Source organism: Oncorhynchus tshawytscha, linkage group LG16, assembly GCF_018296145.1.
Source record: "Oncorhynchus tshawytscha isolate Ot180627B linkage group LG16, Otsh_v2.0, whole genome shotgun sequence".
Taxonomy (NCBI): Eukaryota; Metazoa; Chordata; class Actinopteri; order Salmoniformes; family Salmonidae; genus Oncorhynchus; species Oncorhynchus tshawytscha.
The window spans coordinates 78364631-78376780 of NC_056444.1; the positions used below are offsets into that span (position 1 = coordinate 78364631).

Sequence of the window (12150 nt, forward strand, 5' to 3'; positions counted from 1 at the left end):
GTGTGTTTATAAATTCAATCTGGAGTGCCAGAGTGTGCTCAGATTGCGCTCTGGGCATTCATAAATTCAGAGCATTGTCAGATTGTCTGTTCCTAAATTCAGAGCATTGCGTTCTCGAAGTGTTCAGAGCGCACATTGGACGCTCTGGCCTAGGAGTAGGGTTGATCAGAGCGTTCTGACCTTACAAGCAACCAAGCTAAAAGGCTAACTTGGCTAGCATGCTAACTACTTCCAGACACAAATAAGAAAGCACCTTACTTTGACCATTTTATTCCCCCTAGCAGAGATGATTAGGCTGTTTTCATGTTATCCAGCCTGTTGGTGACTGTAACTGTGCTGCTGGCAATAATTGAATTACGCTTTTTTGCCTACATTTACTGACACCGGCCATATTCATAAACTCAGAAGTTATTCTGCACTCTGGCACACTCAGACAAGAGCTCTGAAATCGTAGTAGATAACCAGAGTGAAATTACTAACGCACCCTCAGGGTGGGCGTCTCCCAGCTACCTTTGCTTACCTGTCATTTCCAAATCTTAAAGCGATTACAGATTTCCAATAGGTACCTCACTGGTTTGAACTAAAGGGACATTTTGTATTGACAAAATGGAATTGCCCGTGAAGAAAGGTTTCCTTAGACTGGAAATACAGAAAACAACATGGGAGGTTCCGGAGCAATATACCGCACTGAAAGCTGTTGGCTCAGGTGCTTACGGGACAGTATGGTGAGTTGACTTTGTGAACGGTCAGTGCATTCTGGGATTCTTGGGACATCACTACCCTAAACCCTAACCTTAACCCTTACCCTTACCCTAACCTTTACCCTTACCCTAACCTTAACCATATCCCTTACCAAACCATATTCTTAACCCTTACCTTCTCCATGTAAAATGTAAACTTCAATGGGGGTAGGGATATCCCAAGGATAGCACAAACCCTTTGGGTGAACGGGTAATTATTGGGAGGCCTTGCAGGAATAACCTCACGCCAAACCAGCATGTGTTTGTATTCTTTAGAATATACCTCTGTATAAATACAGTTGTTCTCAGTCATGTCTCAAATATGTAGAAAATAAAAAATAATGGAAGGAACAACTTTCCCTTAGCCTATAATTGTTTATTTATTTTCAATAAAATCCAAAACTCTACATTATTGGATTTTGACAGTTTTTTTGTTGCATTTGTTCGATACTGAATAGACTGGTCATTGCTAACAGAGGCACTATTGTATTTCCTCAAGCAAATAAGCAAGTTGAAGCAGGTTTCGAGATAAGACAAGAATTTTGCTCTCCCAACCTGGAGCAAGCCCCGTAATCTTGAAACCCAGTTTTACCTCTGCCAGATATAGGTCATATGGAATGTCTGAAATCAAATGTTATTTGTAGGACTTCAGATAATAATTTTTCAAACTCTGACATAAAAGTCAATCCAAGATTTTGCAGTCTTTGATGACCTGGTATTGAGAGTAAACCACAGGAGGTTGGTGACACCTCAATTGGGGAGGATGGGCTCGTGGTAATGGCTGGAGCGGAATTAGTGGTATGGTATCAAATACATCAAACACATGCCATTCCATTTGCTCCGTTCCAGCCATTATTATTAGCCGTCCTCCCCTCAGCAGCCTTCACTGGAGTAAACCATTCTATCTATATCCCCCACAGTATGTTGCTATTGAGAGTGAACCATTCTATCTATATCCCCCACAGTCTGTTGCTATTGAGAGTAAACCATTCTATCTATATCCCCCACAGTCTGTTGCTATTGAGAGTAAACCATTCTATCTATATCACTCACAGTCTGTTGCTATTGAGAGTAAACCATTCTATCTATATCCCCCACAGTCTGTTGCTATTGAGAGTAAACCATTCTATCTATATCCCCCACAGTCTGTTGCTATTGAGAGTAAACCATTCTATCTATATCCCCCACAGTCTGTTGCTATTGAGAGTAAACCATTCTATCTATATCCCCCACAGTCTGTTGCTATTGAGAGTAAACCATTCTATCTATATCCCCCACAGTCTGTTGCTATTGAGAGTAAACCATTCTATCTATATCCCCCAGAGTCTGTTGCTATTGAGAGTAAACCATTCTATCTATATCCCCCACAGTCTGTTGCTATTGAGAGTAAACCATTCTATCTATATCCCCCACAGTCTGTTGTTATTGAGAGTGAACCATTCTATCTATATCCCTCCCAGTCTGTTGCTATTGAGAGTGAACCATTCTATCTATATCCCCCACAGTCTGTTGCTATTGAGAGTAAACCATTCTATCTATATCCCCCACAGTCTGTTGCTATTGAGAGTAAACCATTCTATCTATATCCCCCACAGTCTGTTGCTATTGAGAGTAAACCATTCTATCTATATCCAAACCATGCCATTCAGTCTGTTGCTATTGAGAGTAAACCATTCTATCTATATCCCCCACAGTCTGTTGCTATTGAGAGTAAACCATTCTATCTATATCACTCACAGTCTGTTGCTATTGAGAGTAAACCATTCTATCTATATCCCCCACAGTCTGTTGCTATTGAGAGTAAACCATTCTATCTATATCCCCCACAGTCTGTTGCTATTGAGAGTGAACCATTCTATCTATATCCCCCACAGTCTGTTGCTATTGAGAGTAAACCATTCTATCTATATCCCCCACAGTCTGTTGCTATTGAGAGTAAACCATTCTATCTATATCCCCCACAGTCTGTTGCTATTGAGAGTAAACCATTCTATCTATATCCCCCACAGTCTGTTGCTTTTGAGAGTAAACCATTTTATCCATATCCCCCACAGTCTGTTGTTATTGAGAGTGAACCATTCTATCTATATCCCTCACAGTCTGTTGTTATTGAGAGTAAACCAGTCTATCTAGTCTGAAACATAATTGTTATATCCAGCACTAATGTACTTTGACTTCTGACCTTGTCTCATTTATTAGTTCTGCTATTGACCAGCAGACCAAGGAGAAGGTGGCCATTAAGAAGCTCTATCGTCCATTTCAGTCCCTGATCCATGCTAAACGGGCCTACCGGGAACTACGACTGTTGCGCCACATCCAGCATGACAATGTAAGTACTTGTTAGCTACTATTATAGTGGGATATCTGAGATGCGCTCCCCTAGACAGAGATTCCAGTCACTCAAAAATGTAGAGGCTTTTCATTACAATGCAGTAATTGTCATTCTACAGTACTTCACATCAGAGTAATTTGCAGTCCAATGGACACTATTCAGCATCCAGTTGTATTGCTTTGCCTCTTTCCTATGTGTTTATTTATGTTTAGGGGAAAGGAGTAGCGGCCGTTATGGGCCAGTGTTTTCACTCAACACTTCACAGTGCACATATTCCTAGAGAACTGTTCATCAGGCCCACTTGTTCTGTCACGGGCGATGAATAAGTCTCACTGCAATGTATAATGTGCGTGTGCTCACTTATCGTGGGAATAAACCCTTCCATTCCTCTCCTACTCCCTGTTGTTTTCCTAAAGGTGATCTGCCTCCTTAATGTCTTCACACCTGATTTCTCCCTGGAGAAATTCCAGACATTGTGAGTGGTGAGCTGTGAATAGCATTCCTCTGCCAGTTGTCTCAGCTTGTTGAGACAGACTGCTCAGAGTGTATCTTGGACTTTAAGTTTCATAGTGTGTGTTTTCTGTTTGTGTTTGTGTGTGTCTGTGTGTGTGTGTGTGTATGTGTGTGTGTGTGTGTGTGTGTGTGTGTGTGTGTGTGTGTGTGTGTGTGTGTGTGTGTGTGTGTGTGTGTGTGTGTGTGTGTGTGTGTGTGTGTGTGTGTGTGTGTGTGTGTGTGTGTGTGTGTGTGTGTGTGCTTGCAGGCGTGCAGGTTTGTTCATGTTTGTTTGTGTTTGAGTATGTGATATCTTCTCATATCTGAGAAAAAACATAGATTTGATGTCTGGTTTAGGATTCTTACCACGAGACACAGTATATGATGTACCCTGCATTATTTTGTCATGTTATGATACACCTGCAGCACTTTTAGTTGTAGGTGGTAGAATTAGTACATTATGTTTTGCATCATTCCATTTCCCTGCTTGTATTCTCTGCCACAGTTACATGGTGATACTGTTTGTATCTGGCTACTGCCCCCCTCTCTCCTTCATGTCACAGTTACATGGTGATACTGTTTGTATCTGGCTACTGCCCCCTGGCTAGTGCCCCCCTCTCTCCTTCATGTCAAAGTTACATGGTGATACTGTTTGTATCTGGCTACTGCCTCCCCCTCTCTCCTTCATGTCACAGTTACATGGTGATACTGTTTGTATCTGGCTACTGCCCCCCCTCTCTCTCCTTCATGTCACAGTTACATGGTGATACTGTTTGTATCTGGCTACTGGCCCCCCTCTCTCTCCTTCATGTCACAGTTACATGGTGATACTGTTTGTATCTGGCTATCTGGCCTCCCCCCTCTCTCCTTCATGTCACAGTTACATGGTGATACTGTTTGTATCTGGCTACTGCCCCCCTCTCTCTCCTTCATGTCACAGTTACATGGTGATACTGTTTGTATCTGGCTACTGCCCCCCTCTCTCTCCTTCATGTCACAGTTACATGGTGATACTGTTTGTATCTGGCTACTGCCCCCCTCTCTCTCCTTCATGTCACAGTTACATGGTGATACTGTTTGTATCTGGCTACTCCCCCCCTCTCTCCTTCATGTCACAGTTACATGGTGATACTGTTTGTATCTGGCTACTGCCCCCCCCTCTCTCTCTCTTCATGTCACAGTTACATGGTGATGCCCTTCGTTGCTGAGGATCTCGGTAACATCATGAAGAGGAGGAGATTGACTGATCGCGTCATCGTTTACCTCTTCTACCAGCTTCTATGTGGCCTCAAGGTGTTTACTACCACTCATTAAGTGTATACACAGGCCTTTAAATAATGCTATTACCAATGTGAAAATGATTCATCGAAAATGTATATTTTTCTATTTTTCTACCCTTAGTATATCCATTCTGCAGGGATCATCCATCGGGTTTGTATTAGGCTCTTATCAATATACATGAAACACATTTCTAAGTACATTTGAGTGACCAGATCGTATAACATCCTACAATACTTTGCTTTATTCTTTAGGACCTAAAACCTGGCAACCTCGCCGTGAACGATAACTGTGAATTGAAGGTAAATAAGAATTGGGCAACAACCTGCATGTCCATGTATTTATAATACTGCACTTTATAACCTTCAGACAGTGAGAGAAATGTAATTTACTTGATTTAGAAAGATGCCACACGGGTGTTTAAAGACCACACTTTATTGTTTGATTGTTGTGATTAAATATAAGCCTCTCTTTTAATAACCTTTACCTCACTTTTCCTTCACATTCCCTCGCTTTCTCTTTCTATCTCAGATCCTGGACTTTGGTCTAGCGAGACATGCAGAGAGTGAGATGACGGGCTATGTGGTGACACGCTGGTACAGGTCACCAGAGGTCATCTTCAACTGGATGCACTATAGCCAGTCAGGTGACCTATCGCCAACACACAATGAAAACCATTTCATATATTTTGGGCTTCACTTTCCTTGTATTGCAAACACTTCTAGGGTTATCTTACTATTGTACTATTGGCTCATTGGTATCTCATGTGTTATATATTCTGTGTGTCTGTCTCCCTCTCAGTGGACTTGTGGTCAGCAGGCTGCATCTTGGCTGAGATGATCACAGGCCAGGTTCTGTTCCCAGGCAAAGACAGTATCCTCTAATGTTCCCTCTGACACTTCCACTGTAAAACTCACTCATTATACATCAACACAAACACATAGATTCTGTACCCCATCCAGTGTATATTAATGATGTACTTATCATCTAGTTATCTGATGTACTTATCATTTAGCTGTCTGATGTACTTATCTTGTAGTTATCTGGTGTTGTTAGCATGTAGTTATAGTGAAGTTATATGGTGTAGATATCATGTAGTTATCTGGTGTAGTTATCATGACGTTATATTGTGTAGTTATCATGAAGTTATCTGGTGTAGTTATCTGGTGTAGTTATCATGACATTATATTGTGTAGTTATCATGCAGTTATCTGATGTAGTTATCATGAAATTATCTGGTGTAGTTATCATGACGTTATATTGTGTAGTTATCATGAAATTATCTGATGTAGTTATCTGGTGTAGTTATCATGACGTTATATTGTGTAGTTATCATGCAGTTATCTGATGTCGTTTTCATGAAGTTATCTGGTGTAGTTATCATGAAGTTATCTGGTGTAGTTATCATGAAGTTATCTGATGTAGTTATATGGTGTAATTATCGTGTAGTTATCTGGTGTGGTTATCGTGTAGTTATCTGAAGTAGTTATCTGGTGTAATTATCATGTCGTTATCTGGTGTAGTTATCAGGAAGTTATCTGGTGTAGTTATCTGGTGTAGTTATCATGCAGTTATCTGATGCAGTTATCATGCAGTTATCTGGTGTAGTTATCTGGTGTAGTTATCATGCAGTTATCTGATGTAGTTATCATGCAGTTATCTGGTATAGTTATCAGGAAGTTATCTGGTGTAGTTATATTGTGGTTATCAGGAAGTTATCTGAAGTAGTTATCTGGTGTAGTTATTATGTAGTTAGTTATCTGGTGAAGTTATCTGATGTAGTTTTCTGATGTAGTTTTCATATAGTTATCTGGTGTAGTTATATTGTGGTTATGTTACGGCTTTCCTCCGTCGAAAGAGAGTCGGACCAAAATGCAGCGTGGTTAGTTCGATACATGTTTAATGAATGAATAAACACGACAAAATACAAAAACAAGAAATGGAACGTGAAAACCTATACAGTCTGTCTTGTGCTAACACACACAGAGACATGAACAATCACCCACAAACACACAGTGAAACCCAGGCTACCTAAATATGGTTCCCAATCAGAGACAACGAGAATCACCTGACTCTGATTGAGAACCGCCTCAGGCAGCCATAGACTATGCTAGACACCCCTAATCAGCCACAATCCCAATACCTACTAAAACCCCAATACAAAAACACAACATAAAATAAACCCATGTCACACTCTGGCCTGACCAAATAAATAGAAAACACAAAATACTAAGACCAGGGCGTGACAGAACCCCCCCCCCCAAGGTGCAGACTCCCGGCCGCACACTAAAACCCATAGGGGAGGGTCCGGGTGGGCATCTGTCCACGGTGGCGGCTCCGGCTCGGGACGTGGACCCCACTCCAACCAAGTCTTAGTCCCCTTGTAACGCGTCCTTTGATTGGCGACCCTCGCCGCCGACCTTGGCCTAATAACCCTCACCAAGGACCCCACTGGACTGAGGGGCAGCTCGGGACTGAGGTGGAAGCTCGGGACTGAGGGGTAGCTCGGGACTGAGGGGTAGCTCAGCACTGAGGGGAAGCTCAGCATTGGGGGGAAGCTCAGCACTGAGGGGAAGCCCAGCACTGAGGGGAAGCCCAGCACTGAGGGGAAGCCCAGCACTGAGGGGAAGCCCAGTACTGAGAGGAAGCCCAGTACTGAGAGGAAGCTCAGCACTGAGAGGAAGCTCAGGCAGGTAGTTGGATCCGGCAGATCCTGGCTGACTGTCGGATCTGGAAGAGTCTGGCTGACTGGCAGATCTGGAAGAGTCTGGCTGACTGGCAGATCTGGAAGAGTCTGGCTGACTGGCAGATCTGGAAGAGTCTGGCTGACTGGCAGATCTGGAAGAGTCTGGCTGACTGGCAGATCTGGAAGAGTCTGGCTGACTGGCAGATCTGGAAGAGTCTGGCTGACTGGCAGATCTGGAAGAGTCTGGCTGACTGGCGGATCCTGGCAGACTGACGGATCTGGCTGCTCCATGTAGACTGGCAGCTCTGGCTGCTCCATGCAGACTGACAGCTCTGGCTGCTCCATGCAGACTGGCAGCCCTGGCTGCTCCATGCAGACTGGCAGCCCTGGCTGCTCCATGCAGACTGACATCTCTGGCTGCTCCATGCAGACTGACAGCTCTGGCTGCTCCATGCAGGCCGGAGACTCCAGCAGCGCTGTAGAGGAGGAAGGCTCTGGCTGCGCTGAACAGGCGGGAGACTCCGGCAGCGCAGGAGAGGAGGAAAGCTCTGGCTGCGCTGAACAGGCGGGAGGCTCTGGCAGCGCTGGAGAGGAGGAAGGCTCTGATAGCGCTAAACAGGTGAGGCGCACTGAAGGCCTGGTGCGTGGTGCTGGAACTGGTGATACAGGACCGAGGACACGCACAGGAAGCCTGGTGCGGGGAGCTGCCACCGGAGGACTGGTGTGTGAAGGTGGCACAGGATGGACCGGACCGTGAAGGTGTACTGGAGAGCCTGAGAGCAGGGCTGGCACAGGACGTGCAAGGCTAGGTAGGTACACAGGAGGCCTAGTGCGTGAGGCTGGCACAATTTTCACCAGCCGACTAACACGCACCTCAGGACGAGTATGGAGCGCTGACCCAGGTGCCATCAAATCCCCGACTCGCTCCGTCGGACGAATATCGTACCTAAAGCACCAAACTAGCAACTCCCTCATTACTCTCTCCTCCAATTTCCCCATTAACTCCTTCACAGTCTCTGCTTCGCTCACCTCTAACACCGGCTATGGTTCTGGTCTCCTCCTTGGCTCCTCACTATAAACAGGGAGAGTTGGCTCAGGTCTGACACTCAGGTCCACTCTCTCCCTGAGCCCCCCCCAATAAATTTTTGGGGCTGACTCTCGGTCTTCCGTCCGCGCCGCCATGCCTGCTTCGCCAACTCCATTCTCCGATAACCTGCTCCAGCGAATCCCAGGCGTGCTCCGGCACTTTCTCTCGGTCGACAGCCCACCTGTCTATTTCCTCCCAAGTAGTGTAGTCCCGATATTGTTGCTCCTGCCGCCGCTGTTGCTTCTCCTCATACCAGCGCCTCTCAGCTCTCGCCGCCTCCAGTTCTTCTTTGGGGCGGCGATATTCTCCAGGCTGATCCCAGGGTCCTTCTCCGAACAATTCATCCTCCCATGTCCATTCCTCTCTTTGTTGCTTCTGCTGTCGCTGCCTGTCACCATGCTGCTTGGTCCAGTTGTGGTGGGTGATTCTGTTACGGCTATCCTCCGTCGAAAGAGAGTCGGACCAAAATGCAGCGTGGTTAGTTCGATACATGTTTAATGAATGAATAAACATGACAAAATACAAAAACAAGAAACGGAACGTGAAAACCTATACAGTCTGTCTTGTGCTAACACACACAGAGACATGAACAATCACCCACAAAACCAACACAAAATACTAAGACCAGGGCGTGACAGGTTATCTGATGTACTTATCATGCAGTTATCTGGTGTAGTTAGCGTGTAGTTATTTGGTAGTTATCAGGTGTAGTTATCATGTAGTTATCTGATGTAGTTATCAGGTGGAGTTAGCTGATGGAGTTATTGTGTAGTTATCATTGTGCAGTTGCACAAAGTACAACACCAATCATGCAATCAGACTGTTCACTGATCATTGCTGTAACTATTTTGCTTGAAACTGTTTCCACTGTCTGCCTTTGTGTGTCTCTACCCCCTCCTTGACCGTCCTGTTCAGGCATTGACCAGTTGAAGAAGATCCTCCACGTAACAGGAACACCACCGTCCTCCCTGCTGCAGAAGATGCAGAGCAAAGATGTAGGCCTACTGTCATCTCAGTCTAATGGCAACTATTCAGCTTGCAATGATTCAATGTAGCTTGGTGTTGAAGTCACAAGTTATGGTCAGTATGGGATTGACAGTTGAACATTGTTGGTATTGTCTTGTAGGCTCGTTCATATGTGCAGGGTCTCCCTATCCAAAAGAAGAAAAACTTTAAGGAAGTCTTTCCCTCCTTGGATGTAAATGGTGAGTTGGTCTATCTATCATTATTTTGCTAATGGAACATTCTGCATGGTGGTTATGAATATCCAGTTCTTCAGTGATGTTTTTCTGCTTTGTATTGAGAACAGTTGAGGGCTGTGATGACTCTACTTCATGCTCTATTTCCTAATATAAACTGGGTCGTTTGAGCCCTGAATGCTGATTGGTTGACAGCCGTGGTATATCAGACCGTATACCACGGGTATGACTATTTATTTTTACTGCTCTATTTACCTTGGTAACCAGTTTAAAATAGCAAGAAGGCACATTGGGGGTTTGTGGTATATGGCCAACATACCACGGCTAAGGCCCTGTATCCAGACACTCCGTGTTGCGTCGTATGTTAGAACAGCCCTTAGCCGTGGTATATTGGTCATATACCACACCCCCTTGGGCCTTACTGCTTAAATGCCTACCTCTCTCTCTTCATGTCCTGTGTGTACCTCTGTCCAGCGGTGGATCTGCTGGACAGCATACTGCTGCTGGACCCAGACACCAGGATGACAGCTAAAGAGGGCCTCTCACACCCCTACCTCTCTGAGTTCCATGATCCAGAATCTGAACCCGACTCCCCACCGTACGACGACTCCTTTGAAAGCATGGAGCTTGACGTGGGAGAGTGGAGTAGTGAGTATATCTTACCTATGACTGATTACCTTGTACATGCTGATGGGATTTATCCTGAATTACCCACTGCTTTTAGAGCCCTACACTTACACTTCTGCAAAGTTTCCCTTTTAGGAAATTCAATTCCAAAATACTGTATGGTGGGTGTGGTTCATGTGGTAAAATGTAAAAAATATTTACTCTTTTCCTGTTAGGTCTGATCCACATGGAGATTATGACTTTTGACCCCAGAAACCCCAGTGCCACTGCAATGTAGCAGACAGACACAACAGAACACTGGCTCCCACATGGCTCAACCATTGCTCCATCTTATAAAAAGCATCACATTTCACAACATGGTTTTATGACTTCATGAAACATGATACTGGAAAGAATGGCGCCGAAGGAGATGGCTGTCTTTTTACGATCCCGTAACTAATTGTGCGATTGTTTAAAAGCATTGTTGGTTAAGGGCTTGTAAGTAAGCATTTCACAGTGTTGTATTCGGCGCATGTGACAAATACAATTTGATTTGATTTGGTATGTCATCATTTTTAAGGATCCCTCATGTTTTAAGGGTAGGTCATGGTTTTAACTTGTTTTAAGGTATACATTTTCAGAATGCTTCGTATAAAGGAATATGAATGATGTACAACCTTTTAATATATTAGTAGTATTATCATATTAAATATAGTAACGTGGTAATCAACCCCACCATTTGCATGTTTATCCAATTGGCTACAATCTATGTATGAACAATGTTTTTATCATGACTGAGTAAAACCTCATACCTCAAATCAATCTCATCTATGAACACATTTTCATCTCTGACTCAATTAGCATTTTCCAAAATTAAGCATGTTTTGGTATCTTAACTGAAAAATGATGTTTGATGCCAGAAAACTAAATCTCAATCAATAGATCCACATAGTGTACAGTAGACGGCACATGTTCAGTGTAATGTATAATGTTCTTATGCTGCCCTTTTTTTGTGAACGGGTCAGATAGGTCATCATTTCAGTTCTGTTACAGCAATGGTAATAAGTCGAAAATACTTTAAGGTACTACTTAAGTCATTTTTGGGGGGTATCTGTACTTTGCTATTTATATTTTTGACAACTTTTACCTTCACTACACTACATTCCTAAAGAAAATAATGTACCTTTTATTCCATACATTTTACCTGACACCCAAAAGTACTTTTCAGAATTTTCAGGCAGGACAGCAATATGGTCCAATTCACGCGTCTATCAATATAACGCATTGTCATCCCTAATGCCTCTGATCTTACAGACTCACTGCAAATACTGCATTTGTAAATTATGTCTGAGTGTTGGAGTGCATCCCCTGGCTGTCCGTCAATAAAAAAAACAAGACAATTGTGCCATCTGGTCTGCTTAATGCAAGTATGATAATTGAGTACCTTTTTCACCATTGTGTTACAGTAGATGTATGCGTGTGTTACGTTAATTAAAGTTGTCTGCCTGTATCCCACCTGCTGAAATTGAAGTAGATTAAATACATTTAAATTGAATCAGATTGAATTACATTTTAATTAATACAGTACTACTGCTTTTGCCTGTAACGATTCACTAGCATTCCAAAAAGAGGGCAATATGAATGTTTGATTGTATTGTTTTGGGTGCTATAAATGCTATCCCAATTTCCTCAGAAAACATCCATACATGGTTGATATTTCTTTTATAGTA

General features: G+C 43.5%; 1 protein-coding gene across 2 annotated transcripts; it reads left to right on the top strand.

Annotated features, from left to right (window-relative positions):
- Positions 1–474: 474 nt before the first annotated feature.
- LOC112235071 (mitogen-activated protein kinase 14A) lies at positions 475–11935 on the top strand. 2 transcript variants are annotated; one of them, XM_024403465.2, is made up of 12 exons: positions 478–725; positions 2940–3069; positions 3489–3547; positions 4746–4857; positions 4966–4995; positions 5097–5144; positions 5374–5488; positions 5644–5715; positions 9531–9610; positions 9742–9820; positions 10289–10462; positions 10657–11935. In XM_024403465.2, exons 1-12 carry the CDS (start codon positions 607–609, stop codon positions 10716–10718), a joined length of 1080 nt encoding a protein of 359 aa, XP_024259233.1. In that variant the 5' UTR covers positions 478–606; the 3' UTR covers positions 10719–11935. The 2 variants fall into 2 exon arrangements, with proteins under 2 accessions (XP_024259234.1, XP_024259233.1); XM_024403466.2 differs by lacking the exon at positions 5644–5715 and having other exon boundaries at positions 475–725.
- The last annotated feature ends 215 nt before the right edge of the window (positions 11936–12150 follow it).

Coding starts and splice junctions, on each gene's coding strand:
- LOC112235071 (XM_024403465.2), top strand. CDS start 607: ATGGAATTGCCCGTGAAGAAAGGTTTCCTTAGACTGGAAATACAGAAA. Junction 5,145..5,373: donor ACGATAACTGTGAATTGAAG/GTAAATAAGAAT, acceptor TTTCTATCTCAG/ATCCTGGACTTTGGTCTAGC. Junction 10,463..10,656: donor TGACGTGGGAGAGTGGAGTA/GTGAGTATATCT, acceptor TTTTCCTGTTAG/GTCTGATCCACATGGAGATT.